This window comes from Oreochromis niloticus, linkage group LG23 (assembly GCF_001858045.2).
Source record: "Oreochromis niloticus isolate F11D_XX linkage group LG23, O_niloticus_UMD_NMBU, whole genome shotgun sequence".
Taxonomy (NCBI): Eukaryota; Metazoa; Chordata; class Actinopteri; order Cichliformes; family Cichlidae; genus Oreochromis; species Oreochromis niloticus.
Genome location: NC_031986.2, coordinates 20,730,260 through 20,757,341, shown reverse-complemented (window position 1 = coordinate 20,757,341; position 27,082 = coordinate 20,730,260). Strand labels below are relative to the sequence as shown.

At 41.3% G+C, this 27,082-nt stretch overlaps 1 protein-coding gene across 2 annotated transcripts in view; it reads left to right on the top strand.

Annotated features, from left to right (window-relative positions):
• LOC100702007 (fibronectin type III domain-containing protein 5) overlaps nt 1–26,507 on the top strand; it is a 45,673-nt gene extending 19,166 nt beyond the window's left edge. Inside the window, exons 2-8 of one of the 2 annotated variants that reach the window (XM_025903063.1) lie at nt 2,753–2,868; nt 10,884–10,985; nt 15,355–15,457; nt 18,291–18,380; nt 18,558–18,724; nt 19,933–19,991; nt 22,675–26,507. In XM_025903063.1, coding sequence (XP_025758848.1) covers nt 2,753–2,868; nt 10,884–10,985; nt 15,355–15,457; nt 18,291–18,380; nt 18,558–18,724; nt 19,933–19,991; nt 22,675–22,777 — 740 coding nt within the window. In that variant the 3' untranslated portion in view covers nt 22,778–26,507. The remainder of the gene's footprint in view (nt 1–2,752; nt 2,869–10,883; nt 10,986–15,354; nt 15,458–18,290; nt 18,381–18,557; nt 18,725–19,932; nt 19,992–22,674) is intronic. The other variant, XM_005452276.3, reaches the window with a different exon arrangement.
• Nucleotides 26,508–27,082: the final 575 nt, after the last annotated feature.

The window sequence follows — 27,082 nt, the reverse complement described above, 5'->3', positions numbered from 1 at the left end:
GGGCTGGAATAGATCCATGGACTTCTCAAATCTGTTGTTTGATCCACTGGAGCAAGTCCTGACACTCAGGTGTGGACCCGATCAAACAGCGACGAATACTTTTGTACTTTTGGCAGAGTACATTAAATTATTATCCTAATAATGCTATTTTACAGTTGAGTACAGTTTCACTTATAATTCTGCAAATGCACAGCATGTGTTCTAGGTCATAAGCCATTTTTAAATTGTATTTCTTTATGAATAAATGGGAGAACGGTCTTTATGAAAGGCCAAGGGGCTGGAGTACATTATTCATATGAGTGAATCCATCTTTAATGGATTGATTTTCCTGACAGAGATAAAGACTTGAAAGCTTTTAGAACACTTCGCAGATGCAGAGATATTAATATTTGACTTTAAACTTTTAGCTGAGTTTTACTATGGGAAAGATTTTAAATCGAAAATCAGCATCAGCCTTCGCTAATGCCCCTGTAAGTAATTGGAAGCAAATGACAAAACATCTGGTGCAGCTGGATGTTTCTACACCGAAAAGGCACAACGTTATGACCACAGACAGGTGAAGTGAAAAACAGTTGACTTGTTAGAAGCAGGGAAATGGACAAGTGTAAGAATCTAAGCGAAGTTGAGGATGACTTAGACGAGTGAGTCAAAACATCTCCAAAACTGTAGCTCTTGTGGGGTGTTCCTGGTCTGCAGTGGTCAGTATCTATCACAAGCGATCCAAAGGAGGAACAGCGGTGAACCACCGACAGAGTCATGGGTGGCCAAAGCTCACTGATGCTTGTGGAGAACAAAGGCTGGCCCGAGTGGTCCAATCCAACAGACGAGCCACTGTAGCTTAAACTGCTGAAAACATTAATGCTGGTTCTGACAGAATACACAGAGCATCACAGTTTGTTGTGTATGTGGCGGCATAGCTGCAGATCACTCACGATGCCCATGCAGACCCTTGCACAAAAAGCACCAACAGTGGGCATGTGAGCATCAGACTAGACCAGGGGTGGGCAATCTCAGTCCACGAGGGCCGGTGTCCCTGCAGGTTTTAGATCTCACCTTGGGTCAACACACCTGAATCACATGATTAGTTCGTTACCAGGCCTCTGGAGAACTTCAGGACATGTTGAGGAGTTAATTTAGCCATTTAAATCAGCTGTGTTGGTTCGAGGACACATCTAAAACCTGCAGGGACACCGGCCCTCATGGACTGAGATTGCCCACCCCTGGACTAGACCACCGAGGAAGGTGGCCTAATCTGATGAATCACATTTTCTTTTACATCATGTGGATGGCCAGGTGCATGTGAGTCATTTACCTGGGGAACACCTGATACCAGGATGCACTATGCACTAGGGCAGGGCAATATGGCCAGTAATATTTATCACGATATATATCTGAAAATTTGCAATAACGATATAACTGACGATATAACTGACACGAGACAAAATACTTTACAACTCCACAACTTTATTAGTGCAAAAAAACCCCATCAATGTATTTTCACTTAAACAAGCAGCTGTTTTTTTTATGTAGCTATATAAAAATTTAACAGTGCAAATGCAAATTACTTGCTGACAGTTTAACCAAAAGGCATTTCCAGTGGAAACTGGCTGACATATCCTCAGCATAACCATGTATAATATCCACAAAACTTAAAAAGAGGTTATACACACAATACCATAATATTATGTTGAAACACAGTACGTATTACTCCGCGAGGCTCCCGACTACGGTAGTTGTAATGCTCTGACAATCCATCAGGCGTAAGAGACAGTTCAGACTGTAGCTTAGCAAAGTCGTACTAAAACATTTTTTGACAGATTTTTGAGCGCCATGTACCACATGAAATCGGTTCGGTAATAACGGTAATAACGACAGCCCGCTTGCATGCTCTACCAAAAAATGTGCTTTGGTGTGTATCTGATGGACGAAAGCCAAACCAGCTCCACACCACTGAAGCTGCGCCATTTTTACAAACCAATTCCGGTTCATCTGTTTCATTTAACGAGCCGCTTTCGCCCTTCTCATTCTCTGTCTCTGCCATGCTTTTTCCACCATGTGTGTATGAAAACAAAGGCACTGCGCATGAGCGTTTTACCCATATTCTATCGCGATATTTCATTTTCTTATCATTGCCTAACATTATACCGGTATTACCGTGAACAGTATGATATGGCCCAGCCCTACTATCCACTCCAATCAAGCATCTGTGGGATGTGGTGGACACACAAGTCTGGCCCCTGAAGGGCTCACTTCACATTTTACAGGACTTAAAGGATCTGTTGCTAATATCTTGGTACCAGATAGCACAGCAGACCTTCAGGGGTCTAGAGGAGTCCATGCCTCGATTAGTCAGGTGGACAAATGCAATTTTAGGCAGGTAATAATGTTATAACTGATTGATATATATTGCATGGACCAAAGGTTTAGGTCCTCCTTGGTTCGATTAAGGCTCTTGATCATTCTCATTCCACTTGCTCTGTTTATCCTGATCAAATAAAGGCATAAATAAATACTTAAAAAAGAACGGAGCCCATAGTTTATAAATGAATTGCAAGTAATGTTGGTGTGTCCACATATTTGTGATCATCTCAGTTTAAATGCTCTGCAGACTGCATGTGTTACCTGGCCTTCACTGACCGTCCCTAACAAACAATATAAATGTGTGTGTGTGTGTGTGTGTGTGTGTGTGTGTGTGTGTGTGTGTGTGTGTGTGTGTGTGTGTGTGTGTGTGTGTGTGTGTGTGTGTTAACAGCTGTGCCAGCAGCCCCAGTGAATGTATCGGTGACCCAGCTGAGGGCACACTCGGCCATGGTGACCTGGAACGTCCCTCAGGGAGACACCGTCATTGGATACGCCATCTCACAGCAGGTACAATACAGCAGCCTCGTATCATCGCTGCATACATACACTGAGCACGCACGGCCAATGAACCATGCTTTTTTTTCTTTTTAAACTGAATGTCAAATACAACCTGATGTGCCCTCTCATTCAGCTGAAGGCAGATTAATTTTGCAGGGATCCAAATTATGAATTGAATGCCCAGAAAAGCTGGATCGCTGCCATGCTCAGGGCTGGAAAACTTTTCAAAGATGAATTATGTATTTCTCGTGCTCATCTCGATCTCACGAGGGCTCACTTCTTTCTCTTTTGTCCTCCTGCTGCTGTCTTCTGGGATTTATTAAAATGCTGCGTCATTCATTAGCCGGGCAGGCAGTCAGCATTCGGCTCAAAGACACTTTGAGTCATGAGGGGTGGGAAAGTTTGGAAACCTCTCGGAGGAATTTGCTCATAAACATTTTAATTCTTAAGGAGCTCATTAATGTCAAGGATGGGTACTGGTTGACGTAGGTAATAATAAAAAACCAAATCTCTTAATTACATAAGGTACAACCAAAAGAAGGACTTTCCAAGTATCCAATTAGCAAGAAAAACCTGATAACTGAAGTAATCGACCTTTAAATATCCCCCAGGAGGAAAGATCCTGCCGTGGATTTGAGGGGGAAAAGATCGCTCACAAGTAAAACATCCACAGCTGTGCACTGGTGTGTCAGCTCACCTGTGTGAGGTTAACAAAAGTCATATGCTCTGCCCGTGTTTGGGGTAATTTATCATAAATAATTAAGTAGCACAGCTGTTGTGCCATATGCATAACGGTGTGTCAATGCAAAAATGGGCTTCGGAGATGTTCATATGAAGTTGCAGGTATTTAATTAATTCAGGAAAAAAAGACTCCAACAAATAGCTGAAAGCGACAGACACATTGGTAGCACATGCTTTGTTAAAGCCATGAATTCACTCATTACTGCTGGGTCTAGTATTATAGATACTGTGTTCAGCTGTACTTCATACAGATTTCACTGTGTAATTTTAGAGTCAACAAGGGAAACTCCATACACAAAGTGAAAGCTGTCTGTGTGCCTTTCAGACAGCTGACAGTAGAACAATAGTGTATTTTGTCCTCCTTCTGACCCAAACATCTGGAAGAAGAAATACAGACTGCTCTCAGCTTACAGGTGTGGTCTTCTGCTGCTGTTCAGATGCTCTTCTGCATACCTTGGTTGTTATGAGTGGTTATTTGAGTTACTGTTGCCTTCCTATCAGCTCAAAGCACACTGGTCATTTTCCTCTGACATCAAAAAGGCATTTTCCCTCAGTGAACTGATGCTCACTGAATATTTTCTCTTCTTCAGATCACTAGTAAACACTAGAAATGGTTGTGCAGGAAAATCACAGCAGATCAGCAGTTTCTGAAATACTTAAATCATCAACAACCACGGCACATTAACATAATCTTCCACATTCTGACGCTCAGTTTGGACTTCACTAGGTCGTCTTAACCATGTCCACTTGTGTAAATACATTGAGTTTCTGCCAGCTGACTGGTTAATTAGATATTTGCATTAATGAGTGGTTGAACAAAATATGATTGTTCATAATGTATTTCTTTTTCCTTCATGAATGAATCGATTAATTGGTTACATTTCATTTAATTAAACGCTGCAGTCCTTCCACGTAGCACCTTTAAAGAACACAACTGCCACCTAACGTACAAGACGTTTGCATCACTGTAAGAGACGTTTCACATTAATTCTGCTGTTACATAACAACATTTTGTCCGTCTGACATCTCTTAAAAACCTCGGCTGCTAGCTCAGCTTGGCTCATTTTAATCAGTCTTCACCACCTACAGTTTTGGCAAAAGGAGAATGAGACATTAGCTGAGCTCTGAGTGGGAGTCGTCTCCATTAGTGGAAATTATTTGGCCAGGACTCGTCTCACAGGAGAAACATCCACAGCGGTGTCGATGCCAAACAACTCTTACTCTTTCTTTTTTTTTTTTCCCAAGTCACCTCACATCTGAGTCAGAATCCATCAACCTTTTGGCATTTTCAAGAAAACACAGGATCGGGATGTAAAACATCTCCTGCTTTAACCTCAGAAAGCACTTATGTAAAAAACCCTTACTCAAATATTAATGGGGGAGGTGATGGTAGCAGGTGGATGCAGCGGGTATCCATGCTGCAGGTTTTATCTACCGAGCCCGTATTTTCCACTGTTAGTCATCAAAGGTTGCCTTGGATCAGAGTGAGCTGCTACAAAAGGGCAAAAAAATTCTGTTATATAAAAGGCTGCTCTGTCAATCAAGTATGTTTTCTACCATTTCTATTTTCCTTATTGCAAGAGTGGTCTCGCATCAGGCTTGAGTCTTGATTAGGATTCAAACGTGGCTGCTTTGTGGGATTATTTCATTCACAGTATCTTTCGGTGACATGCCGAGCCTTCTGTTTGTGAAGGAGAAGCAGGACGAGTGAATGTGCCCAGACAAAGAGTTGCTTCACTCATCTAAACTTGTTCCAAATCCCACGGTGCTGGCTGCCAAGATTCACACGTTACACAACCTCACACACAAACACATGAAGTAACCCAGTTTAAGTTTCTGTGTCTGAGACTCCCAGCAGTCCTGGTTTCTATGACTTCAAATATTAAACACACAGGGTTAATTGATGATTAGTGCAAGGGCAATGCTTATCAAATAAAACCTGCAGACAGCACCCGTTTTAAACTTGTGTTGTGATGTTTGTACCAGAAGAAGATTGTCAGACTGTGACAACATCAGAGAAGAGACTTGTTTATCTGCACCACTTTCCTTCTGAAATGCATTAGGCTGCCGCTGACTTCTTTCCTGACCTAAAAATAGCGATGCACCCAAACTTCGTGCTCACCTGCAGACTTCACGGTCGCATTTTACTGAAGTAAAGGCGCCTTCTGTTCCTTTTTAAAGTATCTGAAGCTGAACCCTGACAAATCAAACTATAAGACGGCTGCCAAAATTAAAAGAAAGCTCGAAACCCCCTGCAAAAACAAGAAAATATTTACTTCCATTGTCAAATGTAGAGAATTCCAAGAGAACAGATTAGGACTTAAGAGGGTTTGTAGCAGCCAGCTGTTGATAATCAAATCCACTTGATAAACTGATCATTAGTGAGTGTGAGCACCTCTGTAAAAGCAGACATTTGGGCGTATCACCGCGTATCACCACAAAAACCTCATACCCGCTGTCAGCATAGAGGTGGAGGCGTAATGATTTGGGCAACTTACAGTCATTGAGTCGATCATGAACTCCTCTGCATACCAAAGTACTCTAGAGACAACTGTCAGGCAGTTAAAGTGTGGATCAAAGTAATGACCAACTCTAAGTGCAGACCTCGACCTGATTGAAATGCTGTGGTGTGGCAAAAGAGAGCTGTGCATAAATAAATGCCCTCAAACTTCAATGAAGCAAAGCACCGCTGGACAGAAGAGCAGACCCAAAGTCCTCTACGATGTGAGAGACTGATATGAAACACAAAAATGTATTATTTCAAGTTGTCGCTGATCAAGGTGGTTCTACAAACTACTGAATTATGGGGTTTACTTAGTTTTTCACCGGACTGCATACTTCAAAAATCCTATTTTTGCCATCCTGTAAATTGATGCAGGGATTATAAAACACTTATGAAATCAACTAAAACCAGAGACTCTGTCAATGTAGAACGTTTAATTTTACCTACCGTGAAAATATAAAGACTGACTCTCAGCAGGCACCTCAAACCTGCAGGCTTTACTTTCTTCTGTCATCAAACAGTATAAAACGCTCTTTTGCTTGTTAAGAATTAGAAAAAATCTGTTTTACTTTTACGTTTTTAAAAAGCTGAGAGGGTATTCCCATGTTAACTACAGTTAGAAAATTTATATATTAAAAAGATGACCAGCTTTTTTAAAGGCAGTTATCTATTTTGGAGCCGACCTTTGTGGCACAAAAATATAAAGGAAAAAGGGGTGGCTCAAGACTTTTGCACAGACCTTTAGATGGCTGTGACAAGTGTCCATTAGTTTTTATTTCCTGGTTTAGTGTCTTACTTAAAACTGCAGAATTAAATGTGCCTAAGAGGTAAACTGACAAAGCCTGAAAATTAGAAAGTATCTTGAGTTACGTCAGCAGCACTTTTCAAAATTAGATGGATTTGGAGTTTTTATTCCAAAATGGTAACGCCTCAATCACAGCTGAGTCACTGGTGCTGATTAACGACCCTTTTAACCCCCGTGGATTCAGTATATACTTTTATATGACGGACTTTTAGTGCTGCAGGACGATCAAAGCGTCCTGGCTGACTCGCCGCCTGCAGGGCTGCCAGAGGAGCAGCAAACACCACTTTGACTCTCCACTCGAGACATCTGGAGAGCCTCGAGCGTCCTGCCAGCTTTCTATTTATTGACTCTTCCTCAGCCTTCAGTGCTCCGCAGGCACGTTCGCAATCTGGGAAACTTTCTCATTTGAAAATTGGACTAGCTGTCGCTAGATGATGCTTACCAAGCAGTTGTTAAAAAAGCCTCGTTATGACCTGTTCTGACGCCGAGCTGGTGGCTTTTTGGAATATTTGGTGTAATTGGTGTGTAATGGCCGGAGATGACAATAATGAAAAGCTTGAATATATGATGAGCCATTTTCTACAATCTCAAAAACAAGAATGCAGGCCGGTGCTTTTGTGTGAACACCAATTATCTCTGAGCAGCAATCATCAGGATGTCTGCAGTTAAAAAGAAGACAGTTAAAGGTTCCTTCATAAAGAGTCTCCAATCAGAGCAATTAAAGTCTCGCGCAAGTCTCGTGTTGTCTGGAAAACTTAGCCACACAAAAACATGATTTCTTATGTTTTTTCCATATTTGTCACGCTTATGTGTTTCAGATCATCAAACAAATTTACTATCAGAAGAAGATAACCAGAGTAAATACAAAATGCAGCTTTTCAATTATAATTTCGATTATTAGGAGAAGAAAAATGTATCCAAACTTACCTGGGCATGTGTGAAAGAGTAATTGCCCTCTTAGTGTTTCTTCTTCACTCACTTTTTTCCCCACTTGCTATGTGTTTATACACCTCTCTGCATTTAATCATTAGTTATTATTCATCTCTGTCTCTTCTCCACAACATGTTTTCATCATGTTTTTTTCCCCTTAACCCCAACTAGTTGTGACAGATGGCCTTCCCTCACTGAGCCTGGTTCTGGCAGAGGTTTCTTCCTGTTAAAAGGGAGTTTTTCATTCCCATTCTTGCCAAGACCGTACGGGTCTGATTCTCATGTTTTCTCTGTTTTCTTTGTATTATTATAGGATGTCTACTTTACAATATAAAGCACATTGAGGCAACTGCTGTTGTGATTTGGCGCCAAATAAATAAAACTGAGTTGAATTTAAATTAATTAAATTAAATCTAATAACTAGCTGTGCCACACTTGGCCGCAAGAACTGCAATCAAGCGTTGCCACATGTGCAGTTTTATCAAGATCAGCACCCTTAAAGGCTAAAATCAGGTCTCATTGTGTTGGCCTAGCAATTCCAGACACACAAACACAAATGCAAATTATGCTGGAAACTCTTAGCTTGTTTTCTGTGTCCGAGGGGAATTAACAACCAAAATGCATCTTAATTGCTGTTACCATGGTGCCACATCAAGTGGAAGCCTGCTGCAGCAGCTCTTGTGTTTCTGTTGTTGTTTGTTTTTTGCCATTTCCTTAATTTTACTGAACTACTAGTAAGTTTATTTACTCCATACACCTCTATAGTGCAGATATGTGCCTGGCAGAGAATCCTCTGCAGACATTTTTATTATTAACCATCCATTTTCTTCCTCTTATTCAATTCAGGGTCCTGGGACTCCACCAGTCTTTATGTTCACGTAACATGAAGGATTTGATTTGTGATTGTTATTTTGAATCCACATGCACAGTGTATTTACATATTACCAAATGTGCCCTTCTGAATCCAGAGCTCATTTTAAAGATATGAAGTGTAGACTTTGGTGGGTAACCTTGTGAAAATGTTCTTGCCTCGATTCTCACGCCCCTTATGGATGTATGCTGCTTTGTGTTGTCTTTCCAGTGACTTTGTCTTCTTGTGCAGGCACCTTTTATCACTGGACATCTTTAAATAAACACGGTGAATGTGATCTTCTCAGTGCTAAAGCAGCTGAAAACTCAGCTATTTCCCCGGGGAGGTGGTGGAGACAAAAAATGGAGCTAAAACTGATTAAATTGTGGACTTGAATTAAAGCATGGCTCTAAATTAATAATTATCTTGTTGTGTTTTACCTTCTGATTGCAAAAATGGAGATGATAATATGTCTGTGTTGTGTTTACAATTTATAAATCCACCCATCCCCAAATTTTCACTAAAGACAGCTGTTAAAAACTAAAATTTATCTCCACAGGGCCACCATCTGTTTACCTGCTGATCCAGAAGGTGACATTTCTTCATTAATTCTGCAGCTCCTTATACTAATAGAGCATCTCTGCCTGAACATGTGTTTTTCTGTTTCTTTTGAATGACTATTGCTGGTGTTACCTTGCCTGCAGACCTAATTTCTCCCACTGGGACTGTATGGGTGTGAGGTGAATTTCTATGAGGCGAAGCTGCTTGTTACTGCAGGGATTCTGCTTGCATTTCAAGTATCTGCCTTTAAATGTGACATAATGATGATTTTTTTTCTGGTAAATTAGTTTAGCAAAGTTTACTTTAAAAGAAAACAGAAAAGATTCTTCTCCTTTTAAGACAACACTATCTGCCTCGAGCAAGGTACGAGGCCATTACTGCTTTTATTAGATCATAATACTTAAGCTGTCAGCCGGATACGCTGATCAGATCCCGAGATTTGATTTAAATTTGCCGTAAGTGTGGCACATTAATGTCTTTGTGTGTGCAAAAGCATCCACCACATGTGGCACGTGTTCCTTTTTTTTTTTTTTTTTTTTTTAACCTGTCCCGTTTGGTTCTTTTGCCATCAGAATTATTGTCTAAAGGCGAAGAAAGATGCCCAACGGATTTACTTTACCAAATGGACCATCCCAGCCTTGCCGTAATGGTCCATCTGATTCACCTTTTATTGTTTATTTTATTTTCACTTGCTGAATACGGGACAGACTTGACTGGTGGAAAGAAAGGGGAGAAAGAAAGAGGGAAAGAAAAAAAAACAAAACAAAAAAAAACAACCTGAGAAGAGGGACGGGGAAAAAGGGCAAAAAACAAAAACCAACAGAATAAGCAGACAAAAAAAACAAAATACATATCAATCACCTGGATCACCTGTTGAGAAAGAAAAAGAGAAAGCAAGCAGAAGAAGACAAGAGTAATAAACAAGATCACAATGATATATGGGAATATGACAGTAAATACTAAATATTAAACATTATGGTGCAGCACGTGAGATCGACAGCGCACAGTGTGCTTTGAGGTAGGAGCTCAAAAGGGTGTAGTTTGTGTGTGTGATCACCCGTGTGTACACCTGTGAGCATGAACTCGCTTGTTTTTAAAAGGTTCCTTCATGTAATGATCTGCTAGAGGGTGTGGGGGGCCACTGCCCCGACCTCCAGGGCATGAAGCAGGTATGGAGGAGATCAAAACTCCAGACATCCAGAGGCCCCCAGAACACAAGAGACCAAGGAAGACCAACAGAGGGGCAGCCGCGTCACTATCCCAGAAAGAGCTGAGGAGAGTCCCAGATGAGGGGTCACTCAGCAGCCGCGGAGCAGAAGCCGGGGGGGGGTTGCAGTGACGTGCCCGTGAGCTCCGCCGGCAGCCAGCTGCGCCTGAGTGACCGAGCCCCGGGCCGAGAGGCCGAGGGCACCCCATCCCCGAAGTGGCCCGAGCGAGCCCCAGGCTCCAGGCCCCGACAAGCAGCCGCCAAGGAGTGAGCCGGTGGGTACCTGGGCGCCCAACCCCGGACACAAAGAACCACCAACGCACCGATGTCTGAGGGCGTCTGCCACCGGCAGGGGAAGTGGTGGGGGGAGATGGGCCTCCAAACCTGTGGCACGTGTTCCTAATGTGTTCACGTATCCTGTCTCCAGAGGCAGGACGGCCTGATGCAGCGCTCCATACGAGAGGTGAACACGTCCAGCCGCTGGTGTGTGCTGTGGGACCTGGACGAAGACACACACTACAGTGTCCAGGTGAGAGAAACACACACACGCACGTAACTCTGAATCAGATATCTGCGTCAGTGGATGATTTGTGGTGAAGTTTAATAGCTTATTACCTATTTAATGATAGCTATTTAATAGCTAATAGCTAATTAGACTGATGTATAGATTAGTTGGATGGTATCTTTTTCTAAAAGGCAGGTGTGTAATGGTGTAACTAACTATTTTTATTGGCTATGTAACCCATAAACACTGCCATTACAAAAGGTCTTATGCAAATGTAGGCTTACAAAACACAAAATAGCAAAAGAAGAAGAAGAAGTTGATAATTCAGAAGTATTTTGGAGCAGTTGTGAAACCCAGGAGGAGGAATGACATGCAGGACACACCGTGAACAGAGCTGAAGTGTTCAGCCCACAGCTGTACACCAGGAAACAAGAAAAAACTCTGGAAAACCAGGAATGATGGCTGGGAAGTTTGAGAAATGCAATAAGGCAATCTGGCAAATTTAAGGAGGTTTCTCACGTGATGTCTCACTGCCAGAAACCTCCAGCAACCACTTGCCAATCAGTTGGGGAATACACACTGCTCCCTAGCAACCAGTGTTTACCGAGAGGGGGTGGTCTGTGTCTTTAGGTCTGTGTGAGTGAGGCCTAAGCTTGCTCCAGTTGCCTGTATTTTTTCCATATATTCCTACAAACCACTCACTGTTAGACAAGTGGTAGTGAAACTTGATAATGTGCGATGTGAACTGAAAATGGAGAAGTTTCAAAGAGAAGCCAGCGTTCTTCAAAAGAGGCAACTTTTGTTTTGAAGGCAAACCTTCTCCATTTCTGGTCTGTGTCACACTTTTCACAGTTTCACGGCGCCTTAGAGAGCAGGTGTTTGTAGGCAAGCCCATCACTACAATTCAAACTACGGCCACAGCAATCTGCTAGCAACCAAATCAATCACAACAAAGTTTTTGCCAGGTAGATGGGGAATATTCATTTTTCCTTAGTTACAGATGGTTGCTGGGGGCTCACAGGCATGTCTGCCAGCTTGCACATTCTTGATATTATTTCAAATGTTTCTTTTAGGCTGTTATGATAGGAACAGTTGAAAAATGATGGAGGAAAACAGGCAGCAAGTGGCACTTTTGCTTTAGCCACGTATCCAAAAATGGTGCACAAGTTAACATCATGTGGTTAGCGGTCACATGTCTACAAAACCTCAAAAATTAGGAGATTGATTACTGATTGAACACGGGTATGATGAAAAAGCAGTTGAAAACAGACAGGAAGTACGTCTGACTGAAGTGCAAGACTGGCTGAGACTTCAGAATAAAACAGGAAGTGGCTAAAGCAACAGAGGAATAGAAAAAGGAAGGAAGTAGACTTGACATCGGCCAGCAGGATAAAATGGGAAACAACTAAAGAAAAACCGTCTGTGTCCTCCTAACTTTGCAAATTTTAAAAAGTTGACAACAATAATGGAAGGTAACGCAAACCATGTGGGTCAAACAATAAAGTTGTCCTGTATTCTGCAAAAGTTGCTGCAAAAGAGCTTTAATGTCTTCAGATTAATGCTCTTCTCTGTGCACCTTAAAAAAATGAAGCTGAGTCACAAGAGTATGTGTCTGTCCAGGTCAGGACAATCTTTTAGATGTCAGACCAAAGAATTTTCAGCTTGTTGCAAAAAGGGACTGATAGTATTGAGCCATAAGGTAAGAAAATGTTCATCATGTTTGTACAAATAGACCTGAGGTCTAAATGATATATGAACAAAGCTCCACATTTAGAAATAAAACTGGACGATTTGGTCTTTTTAAGTGCTTTGAAATGGAGATTTTTTGCCTCTGTGTATGGAAAAAAGAGACCTATCATCATCCTCTTCTTCTTTATTTTCATTCTGTGAGTCAGCTAGAGTACATTTACATGATTCACAGTTTAAAAAACTGTGACTGGTCGTTTATAGAGCTCCTCAGTTCATCCTCTGTCTGAAACAAGTAGTTTTACCTCCTGCTCTTGAAGACCTACACCTTGAAAGCTCATTTTAGCCTGTTTCATGGACATGCAGTGTAACATATAAATAAATCCTTGATGACCTGACACAGCTTGTTCCGAAAATTAAAAAAAAATATTGAGAGGAGTATAATGACTTTTTCAACTTACACATTTTTAGAAAACACATTTACGCCTTTATTTAAAACTTTAACATCATTTGTCAATTCTGCCAAGAAGAGCCATCAAATATCTTTAGCTTCAAAAATCACCTATTATACTTTCTGCCAGTCCATTCTAATTGGATGGTTTCCTGGCACAGACCCCGCTTTTAAGCCCAGTCAAAAGATTTTCAACAGGATTGAGGTCGGGCCTTTAGGAAGGCCATTCCAGAAGCTCAATGCTAGCCTGCTTTATCTATTCCCAAACTAGTTTTGATCTGTTTGGGATCATTGTCCTGATTTGAGGTGAAGTTGAAGAATTTGGAGGTATCTCTATCTTAGGTAATAATAATGATGGTCCACGATCAACATTATTTTCATGATGTAGCAACAAAGTGGTGACACATCTGAATAACTTGTACTTATGTACATTTGTTTGAATTACTTGTCTTGGAATCTGCAGTTGTTTAGAAATGGCTGCAAGACCTTCACAACCTTCCCAAATCTACAGTTCTTCTTCTTGGATATTCACTGAATTCCTTGGACTTTCCCATTGTTCCGAGTACTGGTCAGCCCAATGAGTGCCGTCAAACAAATCCTTTTAATACTGCAAAGAGAAACTACCAGCTGTACACAGTCATGATCACTAACGAGAAGTTAATAGGCCTTGTGAGATAAAAGACATCACAGAACCATCAGCACCACTTGGTAAAAGATTTAAGAGAGTGTATGTACATTTTTGAGCCTGTTTGGATTAGAGAAAATCCAAAATAAATAGATAACTGAATTGAAACTTACTCACTTCTTGTTTTTCAAAGCCATTAAAGACTTATGCTGTACAATCATCCCAGCCTAGAAATAGAACAGTTCTAAATAATTAAAAGCCCAAAACTACCGCGACATTCATGCCTATGATGAGTGGAAGTAAACTTCTGACCAAAACTGTATATCTATGTGTTACTCAGTGTAATGAAGCTGAAAGCTGATTATAAACTCATATTTTAAGCACAAGTCCATATAAATGTAAAATAAATTGATATTTTCACAACCTGGCAACCCTACAAATTGCTTATCGGGGGCTGAAAAACACTCCTGAACCTCTCATAAAAACATTAATTACCATTTTAATTATGTTAATTATTTCGGTGTCATTTAATGCATGGTTAGCAAATAGATGGATCATCTGCATCACAGCTGAGAAACTTTCTTAGACGATGACACGGCATTTTTTCTTAAATCAAGTGTCAGTATTTGATTAACCTAAACAGTGACACATCTCTGTTCTGAAAGTTTAAACTAAAACTGCAGCTCCTCTCTGAAGGGGGAGTCTCTAATGTGACTCCATTATCGTGGTGCTATTAAAATTTTTATGCTCCATTATAGCCTAATAGACTGATGCAGACTGCAGACTGTCCTTCAGCTGCAGGACTTGCTTCAATGTGCTCGTCAGCAGACAGATGTCCTGCGCAAGTGTCATTGAGCAATGCATTGCTGCCCAGTGAGGTCCAGAGGGGGCTGAATCTGACCTCTGACCTCCCTTTGGCGGGCAGGGAGGTTAAAAAGTAAAGGATGAATTTCCCAATGGAGTTGGATGTTGTTATCCAGGATGAGGGGACAGATTAGGGCTTGCAGAGGACACTTTGCAGGCATCAGACTGTAGAATTAGAGGAGAACAAACACTCTAAATTCAAGGACTTACTTCATAAACTCCACAGAAAACTTGCTGCGTACTGCCGTTGGCTGTGTTGTGTAGGTGGAGAGAGCCTCTGTGGCACAATGAGACCTCGTGTGGATGTAATTTTATCTCTGTGATTGATTTATTTCCCTGTGTGTGCGTTAAACTGAGTGCTTCCTGTTATAAAACTCCACTGCGGCTCGATTTGAATGTGAAACACCATTAACACGTGTTTATTTTTTACACAAAGCCTAATTTTATAAGCTTTCCCAGTGACTGAAAATGTCCCCAAATGAGCTTATAGCTCAAATTTATATTCTCTCTGTTGCCTTTCAAGCTTTTACTCAGCGTCCTCCAATGATCATTCAGGATCACAGCCAAAAGCCAAAGCACCGCTTGTTCACTAAATATACCCTCGGCAGCCAGTTTCTTACCATCGTTACATAATGTTGTCCTCTGTTAATGCCACTGTAAGAATGCACCCAGTGTTTGTGCTCAGCTGTCACCAGCTTGGCTCTACCCTTGCTTAAAAATATCTTAACATTCCTTCTAAATACTTTTTTTTCCCTTGTTGGATGTAGGTGCAGTCCGTTGGGCTGCACGGTGACAGCCCACCCAGCCGTGCCGTCCACTTCAGGACTCTGGAGAGGACCGACCACTATCCAGCCGGAGTCCTGGACCACCGTGAGTACTCATAAACACACTCCAGAGGGGGGCTTCCAAAAGTAAAACACATGACATGCCGTGTTACAGCAGCACAGACACAAATGTGAGGTATTTTATTGTTGCATGAAGTACGCAGAAGTTTGGTGTCTCAGAAACGCTGTTTTAAGTCAAGTTTTCAAGGTGTGTATGCACATGTTAAACACTGGCAATAATAGTCTAAGGAGCTTAGAAAGAAAAGCGTCTGGACTTTAAGACAGACAGAAACTGGTTCATCCCAAAGACAAAACTCCTAAACACAAACTTAGCAACGTGGTGTATGCTGTACAGTGCAGCGAGGAACGCTCAGACCTCTACATTGGAGAGACCAAACAGCCACTTCATAAACGCATGGCACAACATAGAAGATCCACCTCGACGGGACAAGACTCAGCGATCCATCTGCATCTAAAGGACAAAGGTCACTCTTTCGAGGACGCCAATGTTCACATATTGGACAGAGAAGACAGATGGTTTGAAAGAGGACTGAAAGAAGCCATCTATGTCCACTGTGAACGACCATCTATGAACAGAGGCGGTGGTTTACGACACCAACTGTCTGCCATCTATAATCCAGTTCTGAGATCCCGTCCCAGACACCTTAACGCCCACGCACATCCTGGGCCATCTGACCTCAGGAAATCACATGATAGGGTAGGGTTAGGTTTCACAATGAGCCCACCCGAAACCCTGGCTGATTGTGAGCTACACCCGTTTTCACACCTTGGCTCATGTGATTAGGTAGAGGATCATCAGGGGGTCCATTGTCCCTCTTGGGGGAAAACTCCCACAGGGTTTAAATCTGGGACTCTCCACCATTTGACCCTAGAACTGAAGAAGCTTCTCAGATGAGAGGTGAAACATCTTCAAGCAACTCAAAGAAGTCCAGACGCTTTTCTTTCCAAGCTCCTTAGACTACAATGACCTGGATGACTGAGAAACTTCACAGACACCGGCAATAATAATAAAATGATGTAGTTGTAATGTTGTATGAGTTATTCAGTATACAAAAGTCTTGAGCCACTCATTTCTTTATGTTTTACTTCCAAGGCATCAGACTTTCTTTGTAATTTGCTTCTTGAGCAATAGTTCTTTTGTATCTTTAGTTACTTTGTTATTAGCAGCCTATCATAAAAACACCATTTGTTTCCATTTCTTTGCTGAATCTGTGAAAAATATCAAAGATAACACAGTTTGACAGACAGTACAATAGTATTTTTGCACCAGCAAGGTGATTCCCAAAGAGATATAGCTCAAAGCTTGGCATATCTCAGCGTGGTGTGCACTGTGTCCTTAAAAAATTTGATGAAACTGAACAAGTGGAGGACAAAAGAAGTGTCAGGCCTAAGAAACTATCTACAGCAGATGAACACTATCTAAAAGTCACGTTCTTAAGAAACAGGGGGAAAAAATCCAGCAAAGACCTGACACTGTCAGGTGAGGCTGTATGCAGGCAGGAGTGGAGGTAAGGAGGACCCAAAGTGCAGACTCACAGAGATAGAAGGTAAACTCAAACTTAGATTTATTGTAAAACAAAACCAAAAACTAAACTTAAAATTACAAACCCAAACAGGCTGACAGGCAGAACACACAGCATGATCACAACACAGACAGCGGAAAACACAGGGCTTAAATACACAGAGGGAGCAATCAGAGAATGGGAGGCAGGAGGGAAACACAGCTGGGACAAATCAGGGCTAACGAGACAAGGGAAGCAAAATCAGATATATGAACATGAGACACGGACTTTCAAAGTAAAACAGGAAACATAATACAGAGACGCAGACTTGACAAGGGGATACAGCTGACAGGGGAGACAGAGCAACTATAGAACACAGAGACATAAACCATAAGACAGAGAACTCAGCCAGTGGTGTTGGAGATCTTGTCAAAATTGATTAATTATAAACAAAGACAAGTATCATCAGATATTAATCCACCATGAAGTACCATCTGGAACTGCACCTGATTGGCACCTGCATCATTTTTCAGCATGACAATGATCCCAAACACACTGCCAATGCAGTAAAATCATACCTGGATAGAAAAACTAACAGTTGAACTCTATCAGTCATGGATTGGCCTCCCCAGAGCCCAGACTTCAACATTATTGAAGCAGTGTGGGATCATGTTGACAGAGAATAGAACAAAAGGCAGAAACAACCAAAGAAGAGCTTTGAATGTCCTTCAAGAAGCCTGGAGAACTATTCCTGAAGACTACTTAAAGAAATTACAAGAAAGCTGCCTAAAAGAGTTCAGACTGTGCTGAAGAATAAAGGTGGTCACATGACTGACTCTCTAATGAGGCAAAAACAGAGTCATTAGAGTTGTACAAACTCTGTTTTTGCCTCATGTTTGCATGTTTCAATAAATCACATTTTCCTAGAAAGATATAAAGAAAGGGCTGACTCAAGACTTTTGCATAGCACTGTAGTATAAGGGTGGAACAGCAGCAGTAAAAATAATACCTGTAAAGTAGCCATAGCAACTACAAACATCTGGGGAAAAAATCCCATTAAGTACTGTGTTTACAAAGTGTGATAGAGTACATGTTACTCCTGTGTGCCTCAGAGCTCCACTGCGGTGGCCATTAAAAACACATCAGTGAGTCACACTGTTGTACTGACTCACATGTTCCTTTATTACCATGAAAACAACAGCAAATGTGGATCAATCCGCTACTGAAAATAGTCCATATTAAATGTACTGTGAGCCTTTGATTTTTTTTTTTTTTTTAATGGGATTTGCTGGTAGAAGATAGAAGTGTAGTATATCCTGTTGAGTAGAGTTTGACCGGACCTGTCTTTGTCCTCAGATGAGCCAGCGATGGAGGGCCTGGGTATGACTCCACAACTGGAGACTGGAGAGCTGCTGATCATAACCACTGTGCTGCTGCTGTGGGCAGGTCAGCTTGCACCACAGACACCATCCAGTGGACACTCTCAGCATCTCTTCTGAATAATTCTCATTTCTAACTCCATTAACTGCCTTAATGTATACAATAAACTTCATGTGTTAATTTAATATGACCTGAATCTAGTGCTTGAGAACGCAAACTCATCTTTGCTTTCCACACCGCCAGCCGTCATCGCCCTTTTCTGCCGGCAGTACGACATCATCAAAGACAACGACTCCAACGGCACCAAGGAGAAAGCCAAGCGGCCGCTGGTCCGAGCCACTTCCTCCTACTACAATGCCTCAGCTGGCAGCTCGCCCATCTACCACAACGGAGCCGTCCGCAGCAGCAGGGTGACTCATTTACTAAAACTTCCTCCTCTTCCTCCCCTCTTCGTCTTACTGCAGCACTCCTCTATAATGCACGCTCGCTCCTGGCTGCCAGGAGTATTTTGTTTCCTCTGTAGAGTCTTTGTAGTTGCATCAGAGATCTCCTAGCAACTAGAGCTACTGCCATCACGGCTAAATATAAAACACCCGGGCTGAAAACAGAGAGCAGCGCAAACGCTCGCTCAGTTGTTGCTGAGCATCTCCTCGGTTAAAGCGAGCAGGCAGACGATTTGTTTTTGTTTTTGCACATGCGAGCAGCTTTAATTAGACACACCAGCTACAGGTGTCCTGGTTGCAGCGCCCTCTAATGGCCACGTTTCATTTATCACCCATTTCCTCATCTGCAAGATTACTGGTGCAGAGAATAACATCAGATAGAAGAACATTTCTTCACTTGTGGTGTTGAGTAGAGAAAGCAAGGCTGCACGTTCACGGCCTCATTACAAACTCTCAGAGGAAGGTTACAACAAATCATAAAACTTTCGTCATTAAGAGGAAGGAAACAGAAGACACAGATTATGTGAGTTAATAGAATAAGTAACCATCCAGCAGCCTGGATCCGGTGCTGTGAAAAAGTAACTGTCCCTTTTATTAAATCATGTATTAAGTCAGTGACATTTATCAGTCTGGAAAGGGTTAAAAAGTCATTTCTGAGTCTTTGGGACTCCAGTGAGCCTCAGTGAGAGTCATTATCCACACATGGAGGGGACTTGGAACAGTGGTGAAGCTTCCCAGGAGTGATCATCCCACCAAAATTACTCTAACAGCTTCGATGGCTCATCCAGGAGGTCACAAAAGAACCACAACATTGAAAGAACTGCATGACTCACTTGTGTCAGGTCAGAGTTCATGATTCAACAATAAGACAGAGACTGGGCAAAAATGGCATCCATGGGAGAGTTCAAGGAGAAAACCACTGCTGACCAAAAAGATCACAAAGGCTCGTCTCACATTTACCAAAAACATCTTGATGATCCCCAAGAAAATATTCTGTGGACTGAACTTTCTGGAAGGTTTAAGTCTAGTTACATTTGACATAAAACTAACAGCATTTCATAAAAAGAACATCACAGCAACAGTCAAACATGGTGGTGGTAGTGTGATGGGGCTGCTTTGCTGCTTCAGGACGACTTGCTTTAATTGATGGAACCATGAATTCTGCTCTCTACCAGAAAATCCTGAAGGAGAATGTCCGACCATCAGTTCAAGACCTGAAGCTCAAGAGCACTTGGTATGCATCAGGACAATGGTCAGAGACACACCAGCAGAAATAAACAAAATGTTTTTGGAGTGAAATCAAACTCTGGATTTAAATCAGGTTGTGGTGCTTTGCACTGATCTTAAACAAGCCGTTCATGCTGGAAACCCTCCACTGTGTCTGAATTAACACAATTCTGCAAAGAAGAGTGGGACAAAATTCCTCCACAGCGATGTGAAAGACTCATTGCCAGTTATTGTAGTCTGTCTGGATGGCACAACCAGTTATTAGGTTTAGGGGGCAAATACTGTTTACACCGCTCTAGTTTTGAATGCGTTTGAATTTTTTCCTTTAATAAATGAAGTCATCATTATAAACTGCATTTTGTATTTACTTGGATTATCTTTATCTATTATTAACATTTGTTTGAGACATTTCGAACATTTACAGCTGGGAAAACAAACAAAGAAAAATTAAGTTTTCTCCAAAAAAAAAAGTAAATCAAGGTTTCCAGATATTCAGGAGAGTTTATGACACTTCATTCTGCCTTTTTCCTTTCACATACATATACTGATGAATATGCTGTCTCCATCTTTTGGGTTATTGAATACTTAAAAGCACTTGGAGTGGTTAATAAGACTAGACTAACACTATATGAATAGAAACCCATTAAATTCCATTTAATGTCCACTGTTAAATGGTGAATAGGCTGCAGCTGCTAACTGAGGTAATGGGAACAAATGTTTCTAGGAACTGTTTAGTCTAGCCGGAAAAGTAAAAATAAAACTATGTCATTACAGACTGGTGACAAATTAAAGGAAAAAATTTGCACAATAAAGGAGAAAAATAAAAAAATTTCTGAAGTATCCCTTAAATGGTGTTTGAGGTTTTTACAGATGCTCTTTATGTTGTTTTTTTAACCCCACCTACATTTCCTCAAGAGCCTTTGCCTTCTGCCAGGTCACCCATTGTAAACAAGTCACACTGACTTGTATATCCAGGCCTTAAATGAACCTCCGTTGATGTTTCTTCAGCATAGTACAAAAATGTTTTGGAGATAAAGTCAGAGAAGGTGTTTTTCCACAGTCTGCAGAGTCAGATTGCAACTGAACAGGGTCAGCTTGGAATTCACATGCACTCTTTTTTAGCCCTTTTCAACTAGTATGAACTCAGCTCAACTCAATGCGGCTCGGTTCGAGTCAACTCTGTTTTGGTCGTTTTCTATTGCGTGTGTGGTCGAAAGTCCTGTGACATCATTTGCATGCAACACAAACTCCACAACTAAGGAAGATGTCGACTCGACGGTGTACCTGCTGCTTGGTGTCCGGCTTTTTGTCAGACTCGGGCACCACAGTGGGGGTTTTTTTTGTGTGTGTGCAGCCATGTCCCTCATTGTCAGGTTGCAAAAATGGTGGATTTTCGTGAAGCAGATGCTCTCATGACTCATTTAACTGCAAAATGACCTTGGTGCTCAGCAGCCTTGCTTTTACAAGGGGAGTACTAGTTAAATTGAGTGTCGTGTTGCACAGAGATTCATGCTCATTTGGTGCAGACTGACTCAGATTGATTGCATGCTGGAAATCTGTGTTTCTGAATTTGCATTTAGGATCATTTGCAAACTTTTGCCAAGTTGTCTCAGAGTGATTGCAGTCTGTTTTGAGACAGGTAGCCTCCCTCCAGGCAATCAAAAGTGGTCACGCTTTTGGTGTCCCAACTACTTGCAGCACTCGATCATGAAAAAATGCAGTGCAATCACCAGTTTTTCTAGTTTTCTAGTTCAATTTTCTGGTTGCGAAGAGGTTGACATGCTGTTTTTACTTTAGTGTGACAGAGACAGTCAGTTTGGTTTGGGAAAAGTTCACAGCTTGGGTTAAAATACGGCCCTTCACAATGCAATGCCACTGAGTCCTTTAAAAGCTTCTATGTGACATGATGAGTTTGAAGTGAGAGACAGCCTGTGTGACTCTAAATCATAAATGTGGAGTTTACAGATTTCTGTCCTCTGCTGTGCTCGGTTTTAAAATATTTTCCTTTAATCCGTCGCCTGTCTATATGTATAAGAGAATGTTTGTGGAGAGAACGTCCCGGAACATTTTGGCAGGGCATCTGTCTGTCGGAAGCTAATTCACACTTCCTGTTCTAATTGGCCTCTCCCGCTGCGAGAACCTGCGACTTCACTGCTTGTGATGTACGGGTCAATTGACCGCCCACTGCGCGCGGCTCGCACTGTTTATTCATACAGGACGGCTTCCAGTGGTGTCAAAGCGAGAGAAAGGCAGCGTTACTTTGAGCGTTTACGGAGCTGAAACTGCACTGGCCGGATTTAATGGTTAATTCAATTATAAAAACACCACTCTTATCTTAATTTAGTCTTTTTTTTACTGGCATTTCTGCAGCTTTTAAGTGTCCTTACAGTTTATTAGCTACTTCTCGTGAGTTTAATCCTTTAAAAAAATAATTCATTTAGGGCAATGTCTACTTTCCTGGGGACATATTTGCACACACAGATTTCTGCAGAGGTTTAAATACTAAAGCCTAATGATGGATTAAAAATAAAAGCATCCTACTTTAAATAGGTTAGTCTTTAAATAAAAGGCTCCTGGGAGCAGTTAGTTCTCTGCTCACTTGCGCTCATTGACTGGCAAGTAAATCTCTGACATGCATGACATGCTGTGGTCTGTGATTCACGTCTCAAGGTGTGCTTCTTCTGTTTCAGCTGCACAGGGCCTCCTCCTCCATCAGCATCATCAGGGTCTGAGATGCGGGTGCCGGATCGGAGCCTCTTGGACAAGCGAGGAGGATTTACAAACTCAGTCTAATCTATTGTAAAATATGGGCAGCGTAAGGAACCACTCCATGCAAATCAGACTGAAATGAGAGCGAGGAGCTGTGCTGTGGAGACCGTGGATGGCTGCTGCTCTCTAGTGGCCAGAGACTCGGGGGGCTCAGAAACAGCTGGAAGGAAGCTGGACTCGTCTGAAGTGCAGCCAAACTAATCTCCCATTTTCTCTCTGATGTCAAAGACTGAAGTGTGAATATTCGCCAGCATGTCGGTCCGGCCCTGCGCCAAGTCCCACTCGCCTCAGACTCATTCGTTTTCAGCAGACGTTCTCTCATCTCGCTGAGGTGTTCAGCCATCCCTTTTCCTTTTTACCCGCTGTAGAACCACACATTTGAAATCCTGTCTGATATTTATTAGGATTTATTCACGTTACTTTCATGTTCCGTAGTTAAACATGCACAGCATTAGCATCACGATTCAAATCTGTACATAGGATGAAGGTGTTTGTAAAGCTAATTCACAGAAGCATTTGAATGTAGGAGATGGTGGTGGGGAATTTACATTGTAAAAAGATTCATAATTAGTTTAATTAAATCATGTCTTAATTTTACATTGAAATTGTGTGATCGCCTTTTAAATTTAGTTTAAGCGTTTTGTTTTTTCAGAGTTTCTCAAAACAGAAATGATGTGAACAACCCTCAAGATATATCACCTGAAGTTTCCAGCAGCTTCTCTTGTTGTTTTGGATTTTGTTAAAAGTTTTTAGTTGTATCCTTTTTTCTGTTTTGTCCCTTTGACTCTCTTTGTTCTGACCAACAAAGCCAAATCTAAGTTATCTTCATCTGAGCCACTTAAAAGTACAGCGCTAAACCTTGTCTGTCCCTCAAAAACACCTATTTTTACAGCTTAACTTACACTCAATGGCCACTTCATTATGCATGTCTGATAAACTGCTCATTAAGCATTAAAATTTCTAATTATCCAATCAAGCAGAAGCAACTCAGTCCATGTAGACATGGTCAAAATGACCTACTGAACATAAGCTCACCAAAGCTGGACAATAGAAGATTTGAAAAATGTTGCCTGGTCTGATGATTCTCGATTTCTGCTGAAACATTCAGATGGTTGAGTCAAAATTTGGTGTAACAACATGAAAGCATGGATCCATTCTGCCTTGGTGGTGTCATGATGTGGGGGATATTTTCTTGGTACATTTTGGGCCCCTTAGTACCAACTGAGCATAATTTAAACACCACAGCTTAGAGCATTGTTACTGACCATGTCCATCCCTTTATGACCACAGTGTACCATCTTCTGATAAGACACCATGTCACAAAGCTTAGATCATCTCAAACTAGTTTCTTGAACATGACAATGAGTTCTCTGTACTCAAATGGCCTCCACAGTCACCAGATCTCTATCCCATTGAGCACATTTGGGATGTGTTTGAACAGGAAATTCAAATCATGAAAGGCCAAACCAGTGTACCTAATAAAGTGTCTGGTAAATCACACCATTAACAACATGAACTCTAGGTAAAACCATTTGCGGTTGTGTTTGCCAACAGAAAACAAAATGTGAAGCAATTAGAGGTACTCTCCGAACACCAGACATCCCTGGACGTTGTCCTCTGGGCTTTTTAGAAAGACGTTTCTTTACATCTAAATTTGTTTATAAAGTGTAAATTTAGTAAACATCTACAGCACACCCAGCTGTTTGTTCTCCTCCTACAGAACTGTTCAGTTTTTAGTGAAACTCGCACACCGGAATGACTTGATCCTCGTTCCCAGTGGATCTTAATTCTTATTGGTTTGTGCAATACAGCCAACCACTGACAAGTAATCTCATAAGAGTAACCCATGTTTTGGGATGGATGACGTATTCTCAATATACTGGTTGCAGTATATTGAGTTTAAAGCCTATAATATATCTGGATAGATGACAGCTCATTGCCATTATGCACAATATGGACACTTAGTGAATTTTCTCATGCCAAAAGCCAAATTGTCTGTCTTTGGAAAGGTCCTCTGAAAAAGCTTTTAGGCCAGTGTACATAAACTGCATCAAATGCTATTATCTGCAAGACCATTATTTTCTGCCATGGGTTCATCAAGCAGGAAATTAACATGAAATGTTGTCAGTGTGAGCCTACTGGTGCATTAGGATGATTAGCAGATCACCAGCTAATCAATAGGCACCGTGTGCAGGAGTGCAGATGTTATCATCAATCAGTTTTCGCATCAGTGCACGCAAACACGCGACACTTTTGCTGCTCAAACAGAAAAATCCTTTTGATGCAGCTAAGACTGAGTTTGAAGCTTTTATCTGCCATGTTTTATAAATGGACTTAAACAAATATCAATTTTGATAACTGCTGTATGCAGATTGGACACAAGGTGGCGCCTGAACTCCATCACATACAGTTTTTTGTTCTGCAAGCTGCAGTGGTATTTGTGCGTCTGCATCTCTGTCCATGCAGATAGAGGATCTAAGACAAGATCATAGATCTAAAATGAGCTTTTTGTTCTTTGGTTGTTTTAATGCTATTAATGTACTGGATTGCTCTGATGCTTAAAAAAACTTAAAAACATGGAGAATCTCTTACAAAGTTTTTTCTCTAAGATTTCAGTAACTTCAGCGACTATGAATCTAAAAACATCTATTTTTCAAAGCAAGAAAGAATTTAGCTTAATACTATCCTCTTTTCAGAGGATCATTCATCCCATTCTTCACATGTTAGCAGATGAACAACACCATCAGAACCTGGCCTCCAGTTAACGAGAGGCAAGGTCTGCATATCATTCAAAAGAAGCATATATTTCTGCTTCATTTGAATAAAGGGAAATGTCACTAATTCACCCCACACGGAGCATGATTTGCAGCTGTAAGGCTTTCCGGGTCAGAGGTCACAGGAAGGAAGACCTTCCACCTCAGGCACGTGTCGACCTTCTGAGTTAAAAGTGAAATATGTTCCTGCAATGTTTTGTCCCCTCCTCCTAAAAGCAAAAAGACAGAGGAGTGGAGGAATCCTCAGCGACTGCGGAGGTAAAGGGCAGGTCGCCCTCACCGACAGTCTGAAATATCACGGCTTGCCCGGGGCTCGTCATCCTCTTTGATGCTCTGAGGGAGTCTGCGACAAGTCTGTGGTAATATTGAGGCAGAGGAGCGAGGGAACAGGATCGATCAAGCGCTGTTGACTGAATCATTGACTGTGGATAAATCCTCTTCTTTAATGTTGTACTCACTCTCCCATCACATTTCCTCTTTAAAAGGGGGGAAAAAAACATCCACTTTCCTGCAGGTGCCAGGGATTCATTCTCAGTTAATGAGATTTTAATCTGACATACATAACAGCACCCTCCACACTGACATTTAAAGAAGTCACTAAGGTTTGCCTTTAAAAGGTGTTCGAATGTTCTCTACAGTACGCTCGACCCACACACATCCTGGCCAGATATGTATTTTTTAAATTATTTTATTCCATCCAATTAAAATTCGGTAAGGGACCCTCACATGTTTCTCAAGCTGAAGTGAAATTAAAGATCAAATTAACAATCTGTCATGCCACCAGTCAAATGATCATATAAATAGGCTAAAATATTCCCAAACCAGCACACGCTGGATTTTAAGGCGTTAGTGGACTGTGCTTGCCCAATGGATACGCAGGATACACTGTGTAGAGACTGCACGGTATCCATTGTACACGCTTATACACTTAATTGTAATGTGCAATTTATTTCTTCCAATTAAAGAGTTGTGCCACCAGATTTCTTTCGTTTACTCCAACATTTGTTTATCATGTAGAAAAAACTGAGATGTGTTGTGGAAATTGCTCTTTTTCCCTCATATTAAGGCTGATCTCAAGGATTAAATGTGCTGTTAAACTTCTTCATACTGACAGAAATGGGACTTTCACTGGTCTGAGTTTGAGAGGATGAAACCCACAAACATCCAAACTCCAAGTTTCTATAAGGTCTATAAGAACAGAATATAACACAGCTTGATACTGAGGCATTTCTTTAACTGCTAGATTCATTTATACAATTACTTCAAATTAGTTTCTTCCAGCTCTTCAGTCTTCATGCTGTGTTTTGCCTAAAACTCATTGACGGACAGAAGAATTCAAACCCACAAGCTCCAGAGCCATCTCAGCAGACTGTCAGACATACTTTTGAAGAGGTCTTCAGTTTGTATTTATTTATTTTGCCTTAATATTTATCAAATCTCTATATTTTTTTCACCATCAGAGACATTTAGTAAAGAAAATAAAGCCGACCAATGTTCTACCGGTCAAAATATTTAGTCCTGAACCTCTGAATGAGGCACCCAACCTCTTGAGTTT